At 42.9% G+C, this 24,069-nt stretch overlaps 1 protein-coding gene across 1 annotated transcript in view; it reads right to left on the bottom strand.

Moving 5' to 3' along the window:
- The window catches only part of UVRAG (UV radiation resistance associated), a 99,807-nt gene extending 87,248 nt beyond the window's left edge, over positions 1 to 12,559 (bottom strand). Inside the window, exon 1 of the mRNA XM_041467284.1 lies at positions 12,216 to 12,559. Coding sequence (XP_041323218.1) covers positions 12,216 to 12,296 — 81 coding nt within the window. The 5' untranslated portion in view covers positions 12,297 to 12,559. The remainder of the gene's footprint in view (positions 1 to 12,215) is intronic.
- Between the last annotated feature and the right edge of the window lie 11,510 nt (positions 12,560 to 24,069).

The raw sequence follows: 24,069 nt of genomic DNA, 5'->3' as shown, positions 1-24,069 counted from the left end.
GGTGAGTGGGGTGGGTGGGGGGGGGGGGGGGGGGAGAAAAAAAGCTGTCCAGTGTCCTAACCTACAACTGCACCTCTGAACAAGATGTGAGTCCTTATCTCCATGATTTGTGACTTCCTTGCACCCTTCAGGATCTGGGGATTCAAGTCTCACTTCTCCTAAACCCGTTGGAAGAGGATCATTAAATCTGGGGCTATGAGACCACAACATAGTTAAGAACTCGATGTGCAACAGGTAATGAATGTCTGTTTGAATCTCCAGCTTAGCCAGCACTCTCCTCCTATCCATTTAGTGACGTCATGATGACAGAGAGACTTGAATCCTGATAATAAATCTTCCCGTTCACCCACTATGTTCACTGATATTATACTGAATTATTCCAATTTCCTCAGAACTCTACACAGGCAACATTCAGAGTTAATTAACCTCTCCTGATCAAAGATAATTAGCTTAAATCAGAACACTATCAGCTACAAAGACATACCCAAAGACAACTGAAATAGGTTCTAGACTTTCTTATCAAGGGCTTTGTTTTGTGACAAAGTGAATAATATTTTGAGGGAAATTTTAAATACCTAGTGTTACCTCCTATGCATGTCATATCATTTTGTGCTGGAGACATTGGAATACACAAAACAAAAACCTCACTATGTTGCAGCTCAGCTAGCACCAGCATCAGCCCAACACTGCCAACCCCCAGCACTGCATCACCCTTTCTTATTCGTTACACCATAAATAAGGCACTTGCGCAGCTGCTCACAGAATCATATCTGGGAACCAATCTGGATGGAAACTAACCACCTCTCCCTTTTCCTGGGTTAGTTTCACCAGCTCAGTTCCTCAATATGGCTGGACAAGCAGTTGAGCGGACCAAGGAGGGGACAACGCAGCAGCAAGAGGCTGAAAGCAGAAAATGGCTGGAATGAAACCACCAGCTTGAAGTGTACATGGAGCAACAGAGCTGGGCACTGCCACGAGCCAAGGGGAAGGAACTTCACAAGGATGTACCAGAGCATTTCGAACTGCAAAAGCAACTGTTTTTAGAGAATAAACCAGTACATTCTATGTTGAATACAGTAGCTGCAGATAATACACAATTCTTTCATTTCCTCCTACTTCTAGGTGAAGTGCTAAAAAGGGTCCCTTCTTTTAGCAGCAAGTTTCAGCTATTTTGCTCTTTCTGTAAAAGTGTCAAGAAATTCTTCATCATGAGGGAGGATTCCCCCAGGATAAGACACTCTGCAGCCAGAACAGTCATTCTAAAAAGTCCACCTTAAAATTCAAAATACAAGGGCTAAAAAACAATCTAAGTGCCTTGGCAGCCTCATGAGTCACTTCAAAAAGGCCAGCGTGAGTGCAAGATGATAGCGCAGGACCTGTTTTCATTTTTTAAAAAAAAGAGCAAAATATGCAATGAATATAGCTCATTATCACTATCTCGTCAAAGCGTTTATAGGTTACCAGCAATACAGGACTGAAGACTTCAGAGAAGCATCTACAGCAAAAAAAAAAGTTATTTTTGCAGAACTAATACCATGGAAAAGGTAGTTTAACCTTTCCAAGAGCTCTCAATTCATCACATGCAGCCTTAACAGGGGCATATCTGGATCAGTGCTTAGCACAGTAGTACAGCAGGTCTAACAGGTCATTCTTGGGGGGTTGTGACACAAGTTATTTTGGTTACAATTGTCCTAGACCTTTGCAATTCCCAAGAAAGCCAATGGAACCGTGAAATTACATTAGAGGCCTGGTTATCCTTTGCTTTAATTGCCATTCTAAATTGCATCTGATTAAAAGCAACTGCTATATAGCAACTACATGTTGATCACACATGATGAAAGAAATTAGTGCTTCCTTCTATGTTGAAGATAAATGACTACAAACCAGGAGAAGAGATACACTTATTTTCCATTAGGAGCAATCCTGAGTAGCTTGTGTTTTAAAAACACTGCTGCATGTAAAGACAGCACAGGTCCTAAGCAAACAGCTATCCCAAAGATAGGCAGAAAGTCTGATCAGGAAAGCTGTAGGAGAGCTCTGAAGAGCAGAACCTACCATCAGGTTTCATCCCTCATGCCTGCAGAGGCAGAAAAGCACCTTCCCAGAATACTGGGATGCTACAACAGCATCTTAACAAACAGAGCTGCTGTGGAGCACAGCAATACCATCCCTGCTCAGCGAGGACCAGCTTCACTCAAATCAGACTGCTCCAGAAGCAAGTATTTTCATCATCAACCTTGCTAAGACGGCTTTTTCATCAGATGACAGTCTGCCACGTCTTTTGAGGTCTAAAGGACTGAAACTGTCTGGTCCCTTCATGCTCTAATTCCCTCAACACTAAGATACCATAATCTTTCTACTACCTCTGCCTAGAATGCCACCTTCAGCATGTTCCCATCTTGCACAATGTGTTTTGTGCAGTCTTATAGTGAGGATCAAAAAATTAAACCAAGGTAAAGCTGCCAAAAACAAAAGTCAGTAAGGGTAACTAACTGGGTTAGTAAGGGTAATATCTGGCTAAATTCCTCCAATTCAACTCCCTACAGCTACACACATGCGCCCACCACAGAAGAGGACAGAGGAGGCAGACTTCAACACTTAAGTTTCTTTTCGGCTTAAGCTTATCCAGATGCCACTCTTTGCTTTCCTCCAGGCCTGAGAAAGAGAAGTGATAAAGCTATTCACTGTTTTTTGTCTAATAATCTGGTATAATTAATAAAAATCACTGTAGAGATGACACAGCAGGGAGGTATGAAAAGGGAGTAAGTCAAATGAGAGAGAAGTGCACTGTTGTTAACACAAGGTCTGCTGCTCATGGCAGGAGAACAGGACTACCTACAACAGCCTCAAGTATTCATGGAATTTCAGAATTATTTGTTCAAGGTCATATAATGGGTAGCAAAAGCAAGCATGGAGAGTTGTGATTCCTCTTCCATCTTAACCACTTCATTATTCCCTTACAAGAATCTGATGACCTTCAGAAAAAAAAAAAATTTAAAAAAAAAAAAAAAAAAAAAAAAAAAAAAAAAAAAAAAAAAAAAAAAAAAAAAAAAAAGTCAGTATATCCAGGCTGGATGAGAACACAGCCAAACACCCTGTTCTATTTCTGGTACTCAGCCATCACACTGACTCTAGCTCCAGCTCCAAGTCTCAATTGTGAAGCTCAGGTCACTAATATGGGCAACAGCAAAGCCCATTCTAATCACATGAAGCCTATCATGCTGTCGGCAGCTGGGATGATCTAATGGCTCACAGCTGGGAAAAGGGGAGGCCTGTCTTCTTGTCCCACATCTGCCTTCTCCCAGTAGCACGGTCTTCCCTCTTTAGCACTGGCTCTGTTAGCAACGCTGTTCATCAATTCTACTCTCAGCAGGCCCTTTGACATGCTGAATAAATTTGCAAAGGTGTCAAGGGAGTATCTGAACTTAAGTAAGGCAGGCAGTTTGGTTTCTTACAGCAAGGACCGTCCAAGATGCCATCAAACAGCCCCCTCTGTGAATGGAGGGTTTGGCTGAAAACTTCCAGATGTTATTAAGTGACAGTGGGCTCACTGCACCCATGGCCATAAGCAAGTTTCAGAAATTCCATCAGGCAGATTTTTTAAGAATTTTATAATTTGAAATACATTTTCCAGAATGAAGCCTAAATTAAATTGCCCAGGGAGAAAGTTTTATACATCTGTGACTGAACTTGAAAAAGGCTGCCCCACCCATCCCATTCCTGATGATTTTCCCTACAACCCATGTAACCAGAAACTAACTTTTGCCTGAAATGTAAATACAATGGTAAAACCAGCATAAAGAAAGCTGGGAAATCATCTTGTACAAGCAAAGTAGAAGTTTATGTAAATTACTTAGCCCAAATTCACCAAAATTATATCACCACTCAGGGCTCTCTCAGAGGCCTGATGAGCTGAAAAGCCAATTATCGTATTTCCAGAACAAAACTTTCAACACTGGCTGAAATTTCAGCATCAGGTCTACTTCCTTAGCCTTTAACAGACTTCCCTGCTTATCAAACAGTTTTTAATCAAGACATGCCAAGACAGTCTTCATCTCTGGGCACCATCTCTGTTTTCAAACTGGTGCATTCCTCACAATTCTGTCAAGGAAGTAAATTCCCTGAATTCTTTTCAGATCAGGATCAGCTTTGACCTCTGTATGACATGGTACACACTCTGTTTTTACCTGGTTTTCACATTAATTTCATAGCTTGGTTCCTTGCTCTATGACCCACAGAAGCTCTGGAAGAATTTAAACAAAATCCTTCCAACTATTTTAGCATTAAAGCAGAAGGCAGAGATTAGTCAGCAACACAAATGTTACTACAGCAAATCCACTGTTTGTGAACTGAACGGACCTGAGCTTGCAATGTCAGCTATTTAGATGTCTGGATATTTGTCAGAATTAAGTCATATTAAAACAGAGGGCTCTGTGTGCTTTGTAGCTCATAGCAGACAGGTTGAGCTGGGTCTTTTTCTTAAAAAGTATAAAACCTCCAGCCCTAAAACAAAAAAAAAAAGTTACCAAAATAGGATCTATATTTAGTCAATGTGAGCATTATTTATTATCACAGCACTGCTCTACACTTCAATATTGCACGTTCCAACTTCCTCAGATTTGCACTATTTGCTTTCACCTCTCCGTACCAGTTTGAATATTAAGAAGCAATCACATGATCCCATCTCTTGTAAGTCAAGTGGTAGAGAAAAATTCATACTTAATTTTATGTAAGTTTTCAAGCTACCTCATTTTCCAATTTAATATCTTTTTTTTTTTTTAAGTGGAGCATATCTCAGAGAAGGTTTGGGTCACCTCTGCTGCAAAACATAACTACCCAAGAAAAGTACTTGGGAAGTTTAGGCATTACTCAGATGTATGGCTACTTAAAACCACAAGAAGGGCAAGGAAATGCTTGTACTCTAATTTACACACTCGCTAGGAAGATTTATGAGGTTTGCAATTTAACAGTTTTCCACAGTTCAGAGTCAAAGAGAATCAAATGGGCTTTCAGATCTACTTCTGATGCAAAGCAGAAGCATTTGATATGCAATTTCTGTGGGACACACCATAAGGAATTTTAAGGAATTCTATGTTAATGTCTTCCAGTACACATTTGAAGACAGCAAGGCCTTCAAAGCTACATAGCCATAACTAGTTCATATACAGCCATAATTAGTTCAATGAATCATTTGTAGTTCTTCTTATAACTGTGCCTTCTTCCTGTCTCCATTTCCCCATGTCAAGTGATCAACAGCCATCCAGGAACTCCTTTCCCTTTTTAAGATTAAGCTACTTTCTTGCAACTGACTTTATTTCTAAAAGGAATTTAGGAATCAGAACTGAGGACAACACCAGTTGGAAGATGCACTGTAGGAACACAACTACACTTTTTTTCCTGTGAAGGTGCAACACACTCGCATACATCACACACCTCACATTTCCAAAGATCTTATGCAAGGAACCAGATACAATGAACCTGTGCAGAATGATTTACCCAAACTAAATGACCACAAGAAAAGTCAAAGCCTAAATGCCCACAAGAAAAATCAAAGCTATTTCATCAACATGGGATCAAAGTTTTCCAAGATGCACAAATGTGAATTTTAGTTTACAGATCCTTAAATCAAAGTGCCTCCTTTCCTTCGCACTTCTGGGCATCTGAAAGGCTTTTGAAAGTTTCCCTTAAGAAGGAAAACAGCTATGTAGCTTTCATGTGAACACATCAAGGGTCAATACAGGTTTCTAATCATCCATACCCCATGCCATGGCTACTCCTGTTTCTGTACTGCCCTGAGAGCTTCACCAGGAACAGTCAGCAAATGGAAGATGTTCAAGACATCAAGTCTGCCCTAATTCAAGCCAAGAGAAAGTGAAACAGGAAGAATAAGGAATATCTCAATACTTGACATGGTCCATGCAGAAGTATAATTATTTTCCAACTATCTGAATGTAAAACAGCCCTTTGCAAGGTCAGTATGGAGTTAAAGAATGCAACATCTAAGTCAGTTTTAGATCTAACAAAATATGTTCATCTATGGCATTATCTGCTCCTTTAATACTAACTAAAGCAACAGTCACACCAGAACATAATTAAAACAGATAATTATACTATAACTGAAAAAACTTAGGGCTATGTATTACTCTTGAAAGACAGCTGCATTCTCTAGTCTATCCTTCCCTGCACCCTTTCGTACTAGCTAAACCTCTAAACTACTTCCTCACTAAGGAAGTATTGCATTTTCACTGAGGAGCAACTCAGAACCCAACTTCTACCCCCACAAAATGATATAAACAGCTGGTAACTGTTTGGCTGGTACAAGAAATCTTCTCTTTGTACCCCATAATCATATGTAGAAAATCTACACCACTTAAGAATCCAAAATGAATGAAAGAGCTAAAACTAAAACTGATGTAAGCTCTTGATGTTCACACGACTCACTAATCTTCTGCATCTTTTTTTTGGTGCTAATTTCTGCAGAAAGATTGTAAAAGCCTGTTATTTAAAACATTTTGTAGAGGCAGGTACAGAAGACACATTCAGTCTTGGGACACAAACATAGCTGTTTAGATGTGGCGAAACAAGACTCAATACACAGAATTAACTTAAACATAATGTTAGCAGGAAGGGTGCAAAAGCCAAATCATGTGCCTATGCAGGGTCTTGGGCAAATAAATTTCTTTCTGGGTATTGTTGCAACAGCTGTATTTGGTTATGGTCACTATAACATCAAGAGCGACAGATCCAGCGAGCTGGCAAACAACACAGCTCCAAAGAGTAAGAACTGTCAGCACACCCTAAAAAATTGCTCTAAACTATGGCTAGGAAAATCTTATAAACATTGCTCACTGGCCAGATAAAGCTCTTATTGATATGTGTTTACATAAGATGCAACTAACAGGAAACTAGACAGTCTTTCCATCTTTAACCAAAACCTTTTAGAAGAGGTAGCTAGAAATAACATCTTTCCTTATTGATGCTTTTCTCTGAGTTTGGCTAAGTAAGTACTTAATCTCAAGATGAAAGACTGAAACTGTATCTGCTTCTTTGACACAGCATGGGAACTAACCCACCAGACAGAAAAGGACATCAGGGTGCAAGTCCCATCTCATTAATAACACACTGCAGCAGTTGAGAGAAGTCCCTTAAGCCTCTTAGCATGACCTTGGGGAAGGGAGCATTGGTCCACATTTGCTGTGGGAATAACCAGGGCATATCAAGGTGATACTCAGAAGGAAGCACCCAAAAAGTAAACAGGGCCTTACAGAACAAATCAAAAATCAAAACAATGGCAATTTTGACCTTAAAGAAGCACTAAAGGACACTCTGGGTTGCAAAAGCAAACAGCATATGATGATTAATAACCTGAAGCATATTTATGCTTATCTTGTTGCTGGATGATAAATCTAGAGCAAAAAAGTCAGTTTCCCTTCATAAATGAGACTTCGGTCTTTAGCTAGCAAGTTGCTCAATTAAGAGCACTCCATAACCCACCACAAACATCCCAAATAAAGCATGAAAACTGACTTAGTACAGCTTTTGGACATAACAGTCTAACTTATCAACAGATCATTTGGTCTGCAAAACACCCCTGCATCCCTTACACAATACAGAAAGTACACTGCAGATAGCAAAATTCCAGCCCCAGCTTAACAGCCAGTCTTCTGGGCTAAAATTACAATTTTCCAGTAACTTTAACAACTACTCCTTCTAATTTATCTCTAACAAACACTAAACATTGATACAGCTGGGTATGGATACATCTAAGATCAGCAGGTCACAACTCACAATGTGGTCTTTCACTGGACCAGCACTTCCCTCTCTCTCAGCATTTAAAGACAGCGTGTGTCAAAGAGAAGTGAAAGCAATATTCTAATACAACTCTTTCCATCCATTATTCTGATTGCCCCCCTCCTGCCATTTTTTGTAGGAAAGGGGAAATAAAATATTTAAGAATCAGTATTTTATTTTCCATATAACTCAGGAGAATATATAACAAGAGTAATAGAAAACTAATGTTTAAAAAGATACTGTTTTCTCATTGTTTAGTTTAAAGTCTCATTCATGTGCAGCCCTGGGCCCATACAGTAACTTTCTTCACTTTTCCTACACAAGACCGCTCAAACACATTTGCCAGCACACTTTGAATCATCCCTTTCTGCCATGTTGCCCAAAACATTGTGTATGAGTGATGCACGTCTTTAAAGAAAGAAACAGAAGTCAAATCTGGAACTGAACCTGGCAGGGGACACAAAAGAAGGGCTTCTCCATGTGTGCTACCCAGAAAAAGAAAGCCAAAGAAGGTGTTAGCCCCTGATAAATAATGCTGGAAAACTGGTAACAACTGTGAGAAGGGTGAGGTACTCAACAATTCTTCTGCCTCCATCTCCAACGACAACCTCTCTTCCTGCACATCCTAAATAGATGGACAGCAGGATGGGGACTGGGGGAACAAAGCCTCTCACACTCTAAGACTGGGTTCACAACCACCTGAGGAACTTGAATGTGCACAAGTCTATGGGACCCAATGGGATGCATCACAGTCTTGAGGGAACTGGCTGATTTAGTTGCCAAGACACTCTCCATGATGTTGGAAGTGATATTGGAAGTCAGGTGAAGTGCCAGGTGATTGGAAAAGGGGAAGCACAGTACCCATCTTTAAAAGGACCAGAAAGGAGGACCCTGGGAGCTACCACCCTGTCAGCCTCACCTCTGTGATAGCCTGGGAACACCACAGAACAGATTCTCTGAGAAGCTGTGCTAAGGCACATGGAAGACAGGGAGGTGATTCAACAGCCAGCATGGTTTCATCAAAGCAAAGTCCTGCCTGACCAACCCAATGGCCTTCTGTGATGGGGTAGCTACATCAGTGGACAAGGGAAGAGTTACAGATGTCATTTATCTGGAATTCTGTAAAGCCTTTGACTCAGTTCCCCACAACATCCTTCTCTCCAAATTGGAGAGATGGATTTGATGAGTGGACTGTTAGATGGATAAGGAGTTCGTTAGACGGTCAAATCCTGAGGGTAGAGATGCTGTTGTGGAAGTCACAGGAGTCATGTATGATGAGCACTGCTCTTGGACTCATACAATTGCGTAAAACTCCAACTGGACCTTTAGGAATCCCAGCCTTAATGTTAATGGAGGCTACAGAGTGTCCTTGAGAAGTTTCACTAACTGGTTTTGCTCTACCCTAAAATACATTTTTGACACCTGTAGCTGAAACCTCATTGCTGCTCCTCTCCACAGAAACTTTCACTATCTGTCAAGAGATGTTTGTGAACTGAAAGATACAGAAAATATTGAGTCGCCTGGTCTGACACTATTGATGGCTGTGCACAATGGCACAATTTACTCCTTCCCTCCTTACCACCACATCCATACTCAGCACATCCATCTCCCTCCCTCACGTAGACCCTCCCAGGCACTGGTTCTGGAGTCCATGACTATGTGCTTTCCTGTCACTAGACAGCCACACATGAAATCTGTTTTGGCCAGCAATTAGCGTAGCAGCACTCAACAGATCATTTGACTGTGGCATGACTGCCTCTCTACATTCAGGCTGCATTTTTCTGTCCAATCCCTTCCACTGAGGATATACAAGAGTCTGAAAGGTTTGGGTCCCCCAACCCCTCCACTGCTTTGAACTGCTTATAATGACAGGATTGAACAGTTTGTTTTGAGCATCCAGAAATCCTTAAGTTATAATGACACTCCCAGTTTTCCTGCATCGAGCAACTGCAAAGAGATATTACTAAAGAATCTCTGCTCCTGAAGTGCAATCATTTCACATTTTCAGTTCTGTTGTTGTTCTCTTTTGCTGTAAGTGAGCACATCCTGACACAATTACTAAGGGATTAGAATGGGAATTTTATGCTTAATCAGATGCATTTCTTTACAGTCATATCCTCTATTTCTCTTACTTAAAATACAGAATACAACAGCAAAAACATTCTCTGCTCCAATCATCCCGCTACACAAACAAGTTACAGAAGCGGTCAGTCACTTTTGATGTAAGTGTCATCACAGTAGCAAAAGGTTTCAGACTTAACTTTTCTCTCCTGCAGAAGTGTCAGTAGCAGGAACATTGTTTTCCAATCAATGTGAATGTTACTGGAACAATTAAAGCTAGACTAAATCCAAATTACACTGTCAGTATTTCTGCCCCTAAAAAGTCACTTCAGTCATTAAAAGCACTCACTTTGAATTCACAGTTGAGAATTTGTCTTTAGAGAGATTTCTAGCCATGACTCAGACCATCCTGCTCTCAATTCTTACAGTCAAAAAAATGTAGCTTTGGGTGTCCTAGAGAAAGCTGCCCACTGAAACAAATCACCAGGTTGATTTCGTGCAACAATTACCTTGCCTCAAGTAGCATCACATAGCTTGGGTCAGCCAGACTATGGCATTACAGAGGTGGTACAATAGACTAGGAATGACTTATCTTTTCCATAATTCTGCAGTAAAATATCTCCAGTGTGCTGAGCCCCTTCAAGGTATCCTGAACTTCAGTAACAGACTTTTGAGCTCAGGTAATACAAAGAAAGAGGATGATTTGCTATCAGTGTGTTCAATTGAGTTTCTCAATTTGATTCCAAGTACAGACACAGTACCCAGATCCCTCAGCACACAGTCCTTGTGTTAGCAGAGCACAAAGCAGAATACCTCAGTCTCTGTCACAGCCTTACACTTGCTACAATTAACATACAAGCATCCTCGCTAAATATTTACTCAACTGGAACATCCTATAATTGATGACTCAGTTTCTGCTCCTAGGAACTCCTATAAAAGTTTCTGCTCCTAGAAGAAAAAGGCTGTTTTGGTCTCACTTTCACAAACGAAATCCAATGACTAATATCTCAGGCTTCTCCCTGCAGCATTCACTCAGTCCCTGCACAAGCCTGAGAAAGAATAAAACCAAAAATTCGGCAAGGAGAAGGCCATACTTGATCTTGTGGACAATCCATTGTTTCCTGTTCATACAGAGCAGCGTTCATGTTTATATTTATTAACACAGAGCAGACTCACATTTCAGAATAAGTACTTGCTCGTAAATTAGGGTCAGGTGGCCAACAGCCACCTCCACTTCCCTCCCTTTGCCCCCAAGTGGATGCCTTCTAGAACATGTTTAATGAAAGAGCAGTTGTAGATCCACTTCAAGTTAACATCTGTTGATTTTTTCTCTAGATACTCTTTATACTCCCACCTGGTAACATGTAGGTCAAGTAAAACAGATCGCATGTCTAACTCGTAATAATATCCACTGCACTGAGTCAATGAGCCTAAACAACATTTACATCTTACACTATTTCTAAAGAAAAGCAAAATTTTGCTAATTACTCCCGCTTTCACCACTCCTGCTCCAGCTCCTGTACAATCAAGGTCACCACATGCAAGAGGGGAAAGGGCACAGAGTCAGTTTGATAGGGATTGCTAAATGCTCAGGCAGAACTAAGTCTTCCTTCCTCACTTAAAATTAGTGCTCTCCAAAATGAAAGTGTGGGACAAATGCCCAGTAAACCAAAAGCCAACTATCAGCAAACAGGAAAAACAGAGTTACGTGAAGGAAAGATGCAATGGGGAGAGAACATTTCACCACCTTTCACAATACACCTCATGTTATATCCACACTTGCTTCCCACCCCGCCAAGAGAGGGAGGAGGGGACACCCCAGCTGCTCCGGCCTCACGAGGTGCCCAAGTTTAACACTGATTTTCACGGTGTTATTCCTGCTGCAACTCCCACCTTTAGTCGGCTCCAGATCCTTTGTAGGCACAGAAGGAGTGTTCTGGGAGAGAGGCACAGACCCCTATCCCCGTGCTTCCTCTCGCCTTCGTGCCAGCCTAAGAGAGAAAGGTGCTCAAACTGCCCCTTGCCTCAGGGACTCCCCTTCCATCAGCTCGGGGACCCTACCTCAGGTACCCCCAGACCTCGGGGGATCCCCACTGACACCCCATGGAGTACCTGTCCAGCCCTTCACCTCAGGGAGCACTCCCGTTCACCCGAGGGAGCACCTTCAGGTCAGGAAACATCTCCCTTCACCCCAGAACAACCCACACCTCAGTGAGCACGCCCCTCAAGGCATCCCACGCCTAAAAGAGCACATCCCCTTCACCTCAGAACACCCCACACTTCAGGGGACACCCCTGATTCACCTCAGGACACCCTCCACCGCCTCAGCGCCCTCCGAGCGCCGTCCCGAGGCCCCGCCGTACCTGCTGCGAAGGCAGCTCCACATGCAGGGCGCGGGCGGCGGAGCCGGGCGGCAACGCGGCGGGACCGGCAGCCGAGGTCATCCTCACGGAGGGTCCCCGCTCCCCTCCCCCGGGGCCGCCGGGCGCGCAGGGGTTAATGGCAGCAGCAACGCCGAGCCGGCCGCCCGCTACGGAGCCATATTACCGCAGTGCCGGGGGGTGGGCGGAGCTCCGCCTCCCGCTCGCCCATTGGTCCTGGCGCCGCAGGGGCGGGAGCCCACACGGCCTCCCGAGCTACCACTGGCTCAGTCTGACGCCAATCAAAGCCCCGCGGCGCCAGCCCTGTCAAACCGCTGGAACGCGCGCCGGCGCCGATTAGAGGGCCCGCTTCCGGAAGGCGGACGGCACCCCAACTGCGGGCGATGATTGGAGGAGATCGAGTTTGATTGCATGCCCTCCGTCACGTGTGCGGGTGCTGTTGTCATCACGTGGTGGGACGGGAAATGGTTGGGCGGGGGGCGGAGGGGCGGTCGCCATGGCAACCAGGGGTTGCGGGGCTGGGCCCGACTCTGCATCGGAACCGGTGTCATTGTCAGCACCCCTCCTCATCGCTGCGACCTGCCCAACATCATATCCACCTGCCCCATGTGACACCTCCCCCAAAACAGGCCCGCCTGTGCCCAGTGCCACATCCATCTATGTCATGTCAATATAAAAAAGGCTTTAGGCTGTTGCAGAGGGTCCAAAGGAGGGCCATGAGGATGGCGAAGGGTCTGGAGAGTCTTATAAGGAGCAGCTGAGGTCATTTATTTTGTTCAGCCTGGAGAAGAGACTGAACAACAAGAGTAGGCCTCACTGAGGTCTTTAGTATCCTCAGGAGGAGAAGCAGAGGGGCATGTACCAGTCTCTCAACTCTTATGGGCAGTGACAGCACCTGAAGGAATGGCCTGAAGCTGAGTCAGGAAAGGTTTGAGTTGGATATTAGAAAAAGGTTCTTCACTGAGAGGGTGGTTGAGCACTGGAATAGGCTCCCCAGGAAAGTGGTCACAGCATCAAATATGACAGAGCTCAAGAAGCATTTGGACAATGCTCTCAGGCACATGGTGGGATTGTTGTGGTGTCCTACACAGGGCCAGGAACTGGAGTTGATGATCCTGATGAGCCTCTTCCAACTCAGCTTATTCCATGATTCTATGACTCTATGAACCTTCCCCATATCACATCCACTTGCCTCGCATCACGCCAGCCTTCTCCATAGCACATCCACCTGCCCTATGTCACCCCAACCTGCCCGACAACAGACCAACCAGCCCCTCACTGTGCCAACCAACCCCATATCATACAAACCCTTCCCACAGCACATGGACCCATCCCATTCCATGCCAAGCCATCCCACATCAGGCCAGCTCACCTCACATCATACCAGCCATGATGCCCACACACACCAAAGCCCAATGCAACCATCCCCTCAGCACCTACCTCCATCCCATCCCACCCAGGCAATATCCATCCTGAACAGAGGAGACCATGCATCTCTCACACCATGGAGACCATCCTGCTGGAAGCCCAGTAAGCTCCATTCACCTGCAATACTCCTCGGTTTGTAATATTCTGTGCTCCAGTGAGATGTTGTAACAGTACTGTCTTCAGCACTTATTTTGGTCTAGGGTATTCAACAGTGAACTTGTTAAAAAGAGGAAGTAAAATTAAAACTGGAATGAAGAGTCAAGTTTTCTGGGGTTTGCTGGCCATCCTTGTAGCATGAAGTCATCTTCCATCCTGCTCCTTCCTTTGCAGCTGCTCACCATGGTCTGCTTTTCTCCAAAATGCTTCCTAGTTGAAATGGAGATGCTAAACTTTTCTTCTGGGTGATTCCCTGGTTTATCTCATAGTAACACATCTATATGGACTTCTTTTCCCAAATTGTTTGATTCTACATGTAGGCATTAAATAAACTCGATACCTCAGGCTTAAGTTTTGGACATCGTTCAGTCTGGTGTGTGTGAGTACAGGATGTTGCTGTCTCTGATCAGGAAAATTAATTAAAAACAGTGGCCTTTTTTGGAATATCTTCTGGGAAAAAGCACGTCTCCATTTTTTTTCTTTCTGATTAAAAAAAAAAACCTTCTATTTCAGTATTTTCTATAGCCAGTGTTCTATTTTCAAGCACCCAGACTCCTGAGACATGCTGAGATCAGGAAGTTCAAACACAGTCATTGTGGACCTGTTGTATCTGATTCACCTCCTGGTTTCTGGTTCAGTACAAGACACTCCTTCCTTTTAAGCATTCCATCTTCACCTTGGATGATTGAAACTTGATTTTTAGGATGAAATCTGGGGAGTTTCTTTGCTCAAGGTGTGAAAAATGCATTCAGAATGACAAAATTATCTAAACATCAAGAAATTTTGAGAATGCTTTCTGCCTTTGAGACTCTCAATATGTTTCCTCCAGAGACCTAGACTAATTCTAGCTTAGACTTAGATATAAAATCAAAGAAGATAACAGCTATAAGAATAGTCTTTCCTGAGATAAAGCACTGAAAACAATTTATGGAAGCAGTGTGAAGATGCCACTGCTTGTTTGCCCAAAATATGAAAAACCCAAAACATTGTTTAAAAAAAAATAAGTCCATCCTCAGATGAAACATGATGCTTCTGTGACTGATTTTCCCCCACTTCTTCATCTTCTCCTTCTATAAAAAATATGTTATCAACATTATTCTCATTCTAAATCCAAAACACAACCATATACCAGCTACTAGCTAGGGAAAAAATTAACTCTATCCCAGAGAACACCAGGACACTAATTTACATAGTGAAAGTTGCTGAATTTTAAGTCCATATGTCATTACCATGGCAGGATTTTCCTACTTTTCTTATTTTCTACAGGACCAGACTGTGATGATAAAACACTGGTGTTTAGAAAAGTCAAATTATTTCTTTACCATTGCAGTTCACCTGTCTTGTGTATGGAGATTGCATTTGCTGCTTGATGTAGACTGAGAGCTCTAACACACAATTCAGGGACTAAAAAGTAAAATATTGCTCAGAGAAAAATTCAAATATGACCCCAAAACCCATGTGGATATATTGCTGATTTTGTAGCAGTGGAACTCATACAGCTGCAAAGAAGTCCTGGCAGATTTCCAGCTCACACTAGCTCAAGCTTTGGCCTTATTCTAAATTTCAGATTTATTGTTAGGTTTTGTTATGTCAGCATGAAAAAGAACCATTTCCAAGGGCATTTGTATGGATAAGGTTTCAGATTTACATCTGATTTTCATGAGTTCTGGGAGGTTTAGTACCTGCCTTGTATAGTTCACCACAGTGACCATTCAACATGATGACAGGCATTTAATAACCCAGATTGTTGTGGAATTATAGGGCTTACAATAATTCATTCATTAATTAGGATTGTTGGATTATTTTAAGTAGAGTATTTGCAAGCTTCAGCTGGGCAGTGGTTTCTTTTGCCCCTAATTATGAGCAGTCACTGGAGGCAGTAATGCTGGAGCAGTACTCCCAACTCACCTGTGTATATGGCATTACATAGGGCCCTGTGTAATTTACTGATGCCCTAGGAAACTGTCATTTGAATTTTTTAACCAAATCAAAAGGTTGTCATTATCTGTCTGCATCATTTTGAAGATCACAATATAACCTTTATTATGTCCCCATGGGTGTTCCTGCAGTATGTTATGATAAAAGATGAAGTTCCTGCAGCTGCAGCAAGTACAGTAGACACACCACTGAGGCTGGGCAGATGGAAAGGTTATGGACATGGGAGCACTCTGTGCATCCCACATCCATAACCTCCCCATCCACCCAACCTTAGTGGACACCATCCCTTCCCCTACTGTGTAGAGGGAAGGGATGGTGTCAAGAGGGATCTTGGCAGGCTGGAGAAGTGAGTCTGTGTGAACCTTGTGAAGTTCAACCAGATCACATCCAAGGTCCTGATGGCAATTGATGAAAGAGATGTTGACTTCATGGTTGGCACACATGAAGCCATTATTGATTCACAAAGCTGAGCTTATATACCTTTTCAGCAATTGCTAAAAACAGTACAACTATAACATTTATGTAACTACGTAACATTGCTTAATTCAGAGCCTCCTACTAACTAGTGCAGGTATGCATTATCTCATATAAGTTCTGCTTACCAAGCACATCGTACCAAGCACACTGCTAACTTCTGCATTCTTTCCTCAAGGTTCTGCTTTCTGTTGCCAAGGCTGGTGGCCTACTAAGGCTAACATATCCGCTTTTGTCATGAGCTGGACAGTGCTCCCAGCTCGACTTTCTAGCTGTATTCCTACAAGGTCCTGCACATGGGTCAGGGCAATCCCAAGCACAAACATAGGCTGGGCAAAGAATGAACAGGAAGCAGCCCATGGGAGAAGAATTTTAGAGTATTGATGGGTGAGAAGTTGAACAGGTTTGACCATGTGTGCTGAGAGCCCAGAAGCCCCCATGTGCTGGGCTGATCCCACAGCCAGGGCAGCAGGGGAAGGGTTTCTGTCCCTCTGTCCTGCTTAGGTGATACCCCACCTGCAGAGCTGCCTCCAGCTCTGGAGTCCAGCATCAGAAGGATGTGGAGCTGCTGGAGAGAGTCCAGAGGAGGCCACGGAGATGTTCTAAGGGATGGAGCCCCTCTGCTCTGAAGACAGGCTGGGAGAGCTGGGGATGTCCAGCCTGGAGAAGAGAAGGCTCCAGGGAGACCTTAGACACCCTGCCAGTGCCTAAAGAGGCTCCAGGAGACCTGGAGGAGGACTTTGGACAGGGACCTGTAATGACAGAATAATCTTAGTGGGCCCTTTCCAACTCAGAATATTCTGTGATTCTGTGAGTCTGTGACAAGGGGGAATGACCTCACATTGACAGAAAGCAAGGTTTGATCAGATATTTCAAAGAAATTCCTCCCTGTGAGGGTGGTGAGGCCCTGGCACAGGTTGCCCAGAGAAGCTGTGGCTGCCCCATCCCTGGTAGTGTTCAAGGCTGGGTTGGATGGGGCTTAGAGCAACCTGGTGTAGTAGAAAGTGTCTTTGAAAGTGTCTTTGCACACGGCAGAGGGCTGGAACAAGATGAGCATTAAGGTCCCTTTCAGTCTCAGCCAGTCTGTAGTTATGTGATCTTCAGTTTTCTTCAGATGAATTCAGCAGTCAAAAACATCACCAGATTATTGGCTCTGTCTTGTGTTTATGTGTTGTCTAAACTCACACTGGCATCTCCTCACTTTGACATTATGGAATACCAGAAGGCATTTCTTCTGGACTTTTTTTTTTTTTTTTGAAGGCAAAACCAGAAGATAATTAAAATTACAACTAACAAAATTCAAAAAAGCAGTTTTAACAAAATCTGGTAAAGACTCCTGCAGAATGAAGTGTATTTTTGAAAAGGCTCTGGAGAAAGCTGGATGAAGTGCCAGAGAGGAATTGCCAGAAATTACATTGGAATATTTAATTGCCATTTCTGGAAGCACTACTTTATCAGTAGTCTTTTTGCACAGTAGTTGAGATACATGGACTCATGTCCTTCAAAATGACATATGGTGGAGCGATACTACCTGCAAGTTATTACAGATATTATTTAATAGACTTTATTGCAAATTTTGGCAGGATAGCACCTTTGGGAAGGGAAGAAATGACCTTGTGGCTAACAATAATTCCTACTTCTTCCACAGATCAGGTCAAATATGCTTCTTTTTGGGGTATGAGATCATTGCAAAATCACTCCAGTGAGATGACATACTTCACTGATGGGTAGAAGCGTTCCAAATGCAGAGCAAAATACTTCAAGTTTGTAAACTGTTTAAAGAGAAAAAAGGACAAATTATGCACTGAATGCATTATTTATGGCTGTAAATGTAATTTACAGCCATAAATGTGGGGTTAAAAGAGTTTAGCTTTGCTTTGAGAGGGATCAATCTTAAGCAGTAGTGACTAAAACAAGAGACTGCTTTTGTGGGCATTGAACTTTGCACCTGTTTGTGTCCAAGGTATTTCTTAGGATCTGTATTTCTAGTTGCAGCTGAATATGTTTGCTCCCTTCACAGAGGTTATTTTGAACTGCTGTGAGACACTTGCAGATACCTAAGGTGTTCTGGTAATCCCTAGGCAATGTATCAGAAGCTCACAGTGAAAAGCACCATAAAGGTCAGATCTTTTTAAGGTAGAGGCCCTTGGTTCTAAATTAATAGTAATATAAGTCTTTAATGCAATAAAGTCCAAGGGGGACTGTATTAATTTGCATCTGGCCATTGTTTGCACTTTACCATCACCATCAGCTACATAAATTTGGGGCTATTAAAACTGATTTAATTAATTTATTGTAAGTTTCCTGAGTGTCCCATTATAGATAAACCCCACCTCAGACAGAGACACTTCACTGTCTTTTTGACACACCATCAAGCTGTTTAGGTCACATTGTATGCGCAGAGGAGATCCACTTTCAGTAGAAGACATTTTCAAGTCAGCTCATAACCATTAGATAATTTCCACGCAGGACACAGAAGAGGACTACTGGTGCTTTGGAAGGCAAGTGATGCTTAGAATATCTGTTACTCTACTGGTGCTCAGAAGGGCTATTATTTACATGGAAAAAACTTCCTTCTCAGACTCAAACATGTATTTTAAATATATATTGTGAATGAGATAGGGCAAGTAGTGAAAGGAATAGAGCACAAGTGTGACAAGGAGCATCTGAGGGAGCTGGGGGGCTCAGCCTGGAGAAAAGGAGGCTCAGGTGGGCCCTTCTCCCTCTCTACAACTCTCTGACAGGAGGGTGGAGCCAGGTGGGAGTCAGGTTCTTCTCCCAAGAAAGAAGGGACAGGACAAAAGGAAATGGCCTCAAGCTGAAGGGAGGTTTAGGTTAGATACTGGGAAAATTTTTTCATGGAAATGGTCATACAGCCCTTAAATAGTTTGTCTAGGGCAGTGGTAGAGTCCACATCCGTGGCGGGATTTAACAGACGTGTGCATGTGGATGTGGCAGTGGAGACATGAATTAGTGGTGGGCTGGGTTCTGCTGGGGGAATAGTTGGCCTCACTGGTCTCAAAGGCTTTAGAACTTAAATGATTCTGTAATTCTATGAAACCAAATATATTTTAAATGAGAAGGCAATTAAATGAAGGAGAACAGCACATGGGGTCCATCACACCCACCAGCCTCAAAGTGGTTGCTACCACTGGGGACTACATTAAAAGCCCACGTCAATCAAACAGAAGATGCTTTCGGATTTCAGTGGGTAGATCAAAGCCAAAAGCTAGTTCACAACCAAATAAGTATCACAGCTGGTCTGTGGCTCAGCAATTAATTCAGCTATAAATAAGAAACCCAGCAGAATTCCATAAACCGGTCCCTCAGTGAACAATGATAGGATACATTCAGACCCGAACAGGGACTTCACTCAATGACATTCCAGTCTAAGCCGCAGACACCACACTGGTCAAAGAGCCGGGTGGTATTAAAACCAGACCAGTCAGTGGTTTAGACTGAAGTGTTTCAAACCCCCTATACAAAGAGGATGTGCACAATAAAACTCATTGTTGTTGCATGGATCTCTGAAAGTGTGTGTTGTCTCTGTCTCTGACCACCAACCCCATGTAACAAATAAGCACTGGGACTGCAGGCTGCTCCAAACAAGATGCAAAATTCCTAAGCTCCCATGTTAGTACAGCCATGAAATATCTCCTGGTACATTACCATAAGTCTCTGAAGGAAATTTATTTCTGAATTCTGCTTGAAATAAAGTCCCTCCCTTTACTGCACCTGCATGTTCATTGTGCAGAGGTGGTAATGTGATTTTATCACTTAATCTGATGTGTCATGATTGTGCTTTCCACTCCAGAAGTGGTTGCATTTAATCTATGGGAAAAGTAAATCCTTCTTTGGAATATTTATAGAGAACTTTAAGGCCTTTTGAATGAAAATTTTCTGTCAGATGGAAGCATTGATGAAAGCTAAATATACATAAGAAGAGAAAAAATCAGTATACCTATAGAACTGGAGCCTACTGGCTGTTAAGCCTCCTCAGGACAGCATTTGCACCAAAACTTTATACTTTCATTGGCTATAAGCATCTCCCAGACAATATAATGCCATTATATCAAACCACTAAGACTTTCTTGATCTTTGATACTTACAAGGTATCAATATTCTGACTGACTCTTCATTGATGAAACCTTTACATCTACTTAAAAAAAAAATTGGGATATCCAGACCTTCTGATGTGACAAGGAAGAAGAATGGATGGGTTCTATGGCTGCTGATGCATAAAAGTACAGAATCATTTAGGTTAGAAAAGACCTCTCAGATCATCAAGTTCAACCGTTCCAAAGATTTCACACAATGGCAGTATGACATTTTGGCACAAGGGCTGATATTGGCTCAGTCAAATGTGTCTGCACTGTGCTGCCTTGATCAAAGCACAACAGAAACCACACTGCAAAGACAAAAACTACTGGGGGAAAAAGCTCCCAATATATGATTAGCTAGAAGTGTGGATCAGATCTAAGAGGAATCAGAGAATCAGTAAATAATCAGACCATGGGTAGAGTTCAAATTCCCACCAGGCTTACATTATGGCCTTTTACAACCTGTTAAAACACCTTCACTCCATAAGCCCCATCTGAGAGAAAAAAAAAGATAACCACAAAGCAAAATAGAGAAATCCCTACATTAGCATTTTTTCCTGCCCTTTCAGCTGCCTAATGTGGTCCCTTGAATCTCTGGCAGAAGCAGGCAAGAAAATGCCTATTTTTGTGATAGTATGGATTTTTCTTTAAATGGAAAAACTTCAATTATCTAAGTTGTTGCCAAACAGAACCATTTTCAAGGGGATCATTTTACAGCACGAAGCTTTGAGAATGTGCACTGTAGAAAAATAATTTGCTATTCCTTGTGGTACTGCTGCTTGGGCTAAATTGGCAAGAAGTTCATTTAGAGGATAATGCATCCATTTCTGGTCTCTGCCTCCTCAAAGAAGGCAGTTCTAGTCTCGGTAAGTGATTTCTTGGCATTGCTACTTGGCGTTTCCCCAAAATGCTTGGGGGCTTTGTTACATTATCATGGAGTTACTGACAGGCACCTTATGGGGGCAGCACGTCCTCTCTGTTTGTTTTTTCAGTTTCCTTCATTAGACCCAGGTCTGCTTCGACACTGAATTAAAAAAAAAAAAAAAAAAAAATTCTGCTTATGCTATGCTATGCTAATTAACGAGGGGCTCAAAGCAAGCTGGTGATATCCCACCTTTATAGCTGGTGCTGCAGGAAATAATGCTGCCCTGCTTCACAGAGAGGGAAAAAACAGCTCAGCAAACCCACAGAATCACAAAGATTGGGAAAGCCCCCCATTCAGTCCAACCACTCCATACTGAGCCCACTACTAATCCATGTCCCAAAACACCACATCTACACTTCTGTTAAATCCCTCCAGGGATGGAGATTCTGCCACTGCCCTTGGCAGCCTGTTCTAATGCCTGACTGCCCTTTCAGTGAAGAATTTTTCCCTAATATACTATGTAAACCTTCACTGGTGCAACTTAAGGCCGTTTCCTCTTGTCCTGTCCCTTGTCCCCTGGGAGCAGAGCCTAACCTTCACCTGACTTCACTCTCCTGTCAGGGAGTTGTAGAGAGTGACAAAGTCCTCCCCAAGTTTCCTTTCCTCCACACTGAGCCCTACCCAGCTCCCTCAGCCACTTCTGGCACTCCAGCCCCTTCCCCAGCTGCACTCCCTTCTGTGGACATACTTCTGTCCCCCAATGTCCTTCTTGTCATGAAGGGCTCAAAACTGGACCCAGGATTCATGTAACATGCTCAGGATGCTCATGGCTGGCAGTCAAGGAAGGGATAAATCACTGCAGGTGGCCTGCATCCAACTGCCATGCCTTTTCCATAAACTGAGTCATGTACCCTTTTGTTCTGTTTGCCAGAAGGAGAGCTCTGATTTGAGGCAAAGATGACAAAATAGGACAGTAACTATGTATAAACACATGAGGAAAAACTGGTGAAAGTGGCAAGTCCCCTCTTCCAGCCTGTAATGAGGGACAGATTTATCAGGATTCTTGCAGGTATAATGAGGAATGTTAAGAGGACAGGGAGATGTTAAAGAACCAGAGAAGTGCAAATGTACTTCATATATCAAGCTAAACAAAAGCAGAGGAAGGGGAAGTTGCTGAGCTGAAGGCAAGACAGGTCCACAGGAAAGCAAAGATGCTCATTTCTCAACACAGATTGTAAGAACAGCTTTATCAGAGCTGGTCTATAGTGGACAGCAGCCTATCTCAGCTGAGATCAGACAAAAATTCCTCTTTAATAGACTGATAATAGCATAAGAACAGTGTCAATCTCTTGTTACACTCCTAGCACAGCCAGGAATTCAGCAGAGCTGGTCCAACCTTACAGTATGGAAAATCACAGGATATCCATTAGTATATCCCTTTTTGCAAGAATGGAGCCTTGTTTGAAATAACTCTCTCCCTCCTCTGTGTTAGTGGGATTTTCAGTCTACAGCTATGCTTTGATCTTAAACTTAATAATCAAAAACACTGCTTGGAAAAAGATCTCCAAGAACTGACCTCCTCCAGTTCATGGAATCCTCAAAGGTGGATTCCAGGGACATGTCACAAGTAGCTATAAGTGGTTTGGACAGAGCTTTTCTTGCTATTCATTTCCAGAGAAGTCACGGGAAACACAACCTTCATGTCAGCTATCAGAACAGAGAGATACAAATCAATCCTACTAGGGGTGAGGAAAAGGGGAAGCAAGCAACACACCAGGTTTATCTTCCTGAGCAGGAGACTTTAAAATTCCATTGGCCACGCCTGAAAAAGGCAAAGAGTAAGTTTGGCTTTCACCTTGGAGAACAGCATTGTGAGGCTGTGGAAGTCAGCCAGCACTGATTGATCACTTCCATGGTTCACAGACCAGACCCAGTCGAAAAACAACAGGTTAAAACCTCCCTTGTTACCAGAAGAGCCCACATGAACTTTTCAGCATTGTGAGCTATTTCTGCAGCACTTTGCACCTCCAGTAGTAGAAGTCTGGAGGATCTGACAAGAATAATCACAGAGTGGTTTGAGTTGGAAGTGACCCTAAAGCTCATCTCATTTCAACTCCTCTGCCATGGGGCAGGGACACCTGCCACTAAACCATGCTGCTGGCCTGGAACGCTTCCAAGGATGAGGCAGCAAGAGCTTCTTTGGGCAACCTGTGCCAGGGTCTCACCACCCTCACAAGGAAGAATTTCTTCCCAATATCCAATCTAAATCTCTTCTCTGTTAGGTTTATTACCTATTTATAGAAGTTATTATTTGGCCCTTGTTCTATCACTAAACATTCTGTATAGAAAGTCACTCTTTTTTATGAAGCTCTCTTTTAAGTACTGAAAGGGGCTGGAAGGATTTCTTCACCAGAGGAGCAGGGATGCAATCCAGCATTTTCTCTTCAAGGCAAGAATAAAACCCAAAGAAATCTGCTGTAAGGGGCAATAGGGCTTGTGCTTTCTGTATCTGCTCAGTGGAGGTCCACAGACAGAGGCTGCCTCAGATCCTTGTACATTCCCAGGCAAAACCCCAACTTTAAACCACAAAGATTTGCTTAAACTATCCTGGCTGCCCCATGCATGTAGCATGCAGATGGTAGAACAGAATTATTAAGGTTGGAAAAGACTTTTAAGATCAAGTCCAGTGCTTAACCTAACTCTTCCAGGTCTACCATTACACACTTCCAGAGACGGTGATTTTGGTGCAAGTCTGCTTTTGTAGAGACAAACCATTTCTTCCCCACAGGAAAAAAGGCACAACTGCAATCATACAAATTACTGCTGTAATACCAGCCACAAACCCTGCAACACTGAAGGGACCAAAGCAGCCCAC

Source organism: Pyrgilauda ruficollis, unplaced genomic scaffold, assembly GCF_017590135.1.
Source record: "Pyrgilauda ruficollis isolate IOZ18807 unplaced genomic scaffold, ASM1759013v1 scaffold204, whole genome shotgun sequence".
NCBI lineage: Eukaryota > Metazoa > Chordata > Aves > Passeriformes > Passeridae > Pyrgilauda > Pyrgilauda ruficollis.
This window is presented reverse-complemented; position numbering and strand designations above follow the sequence as displayed.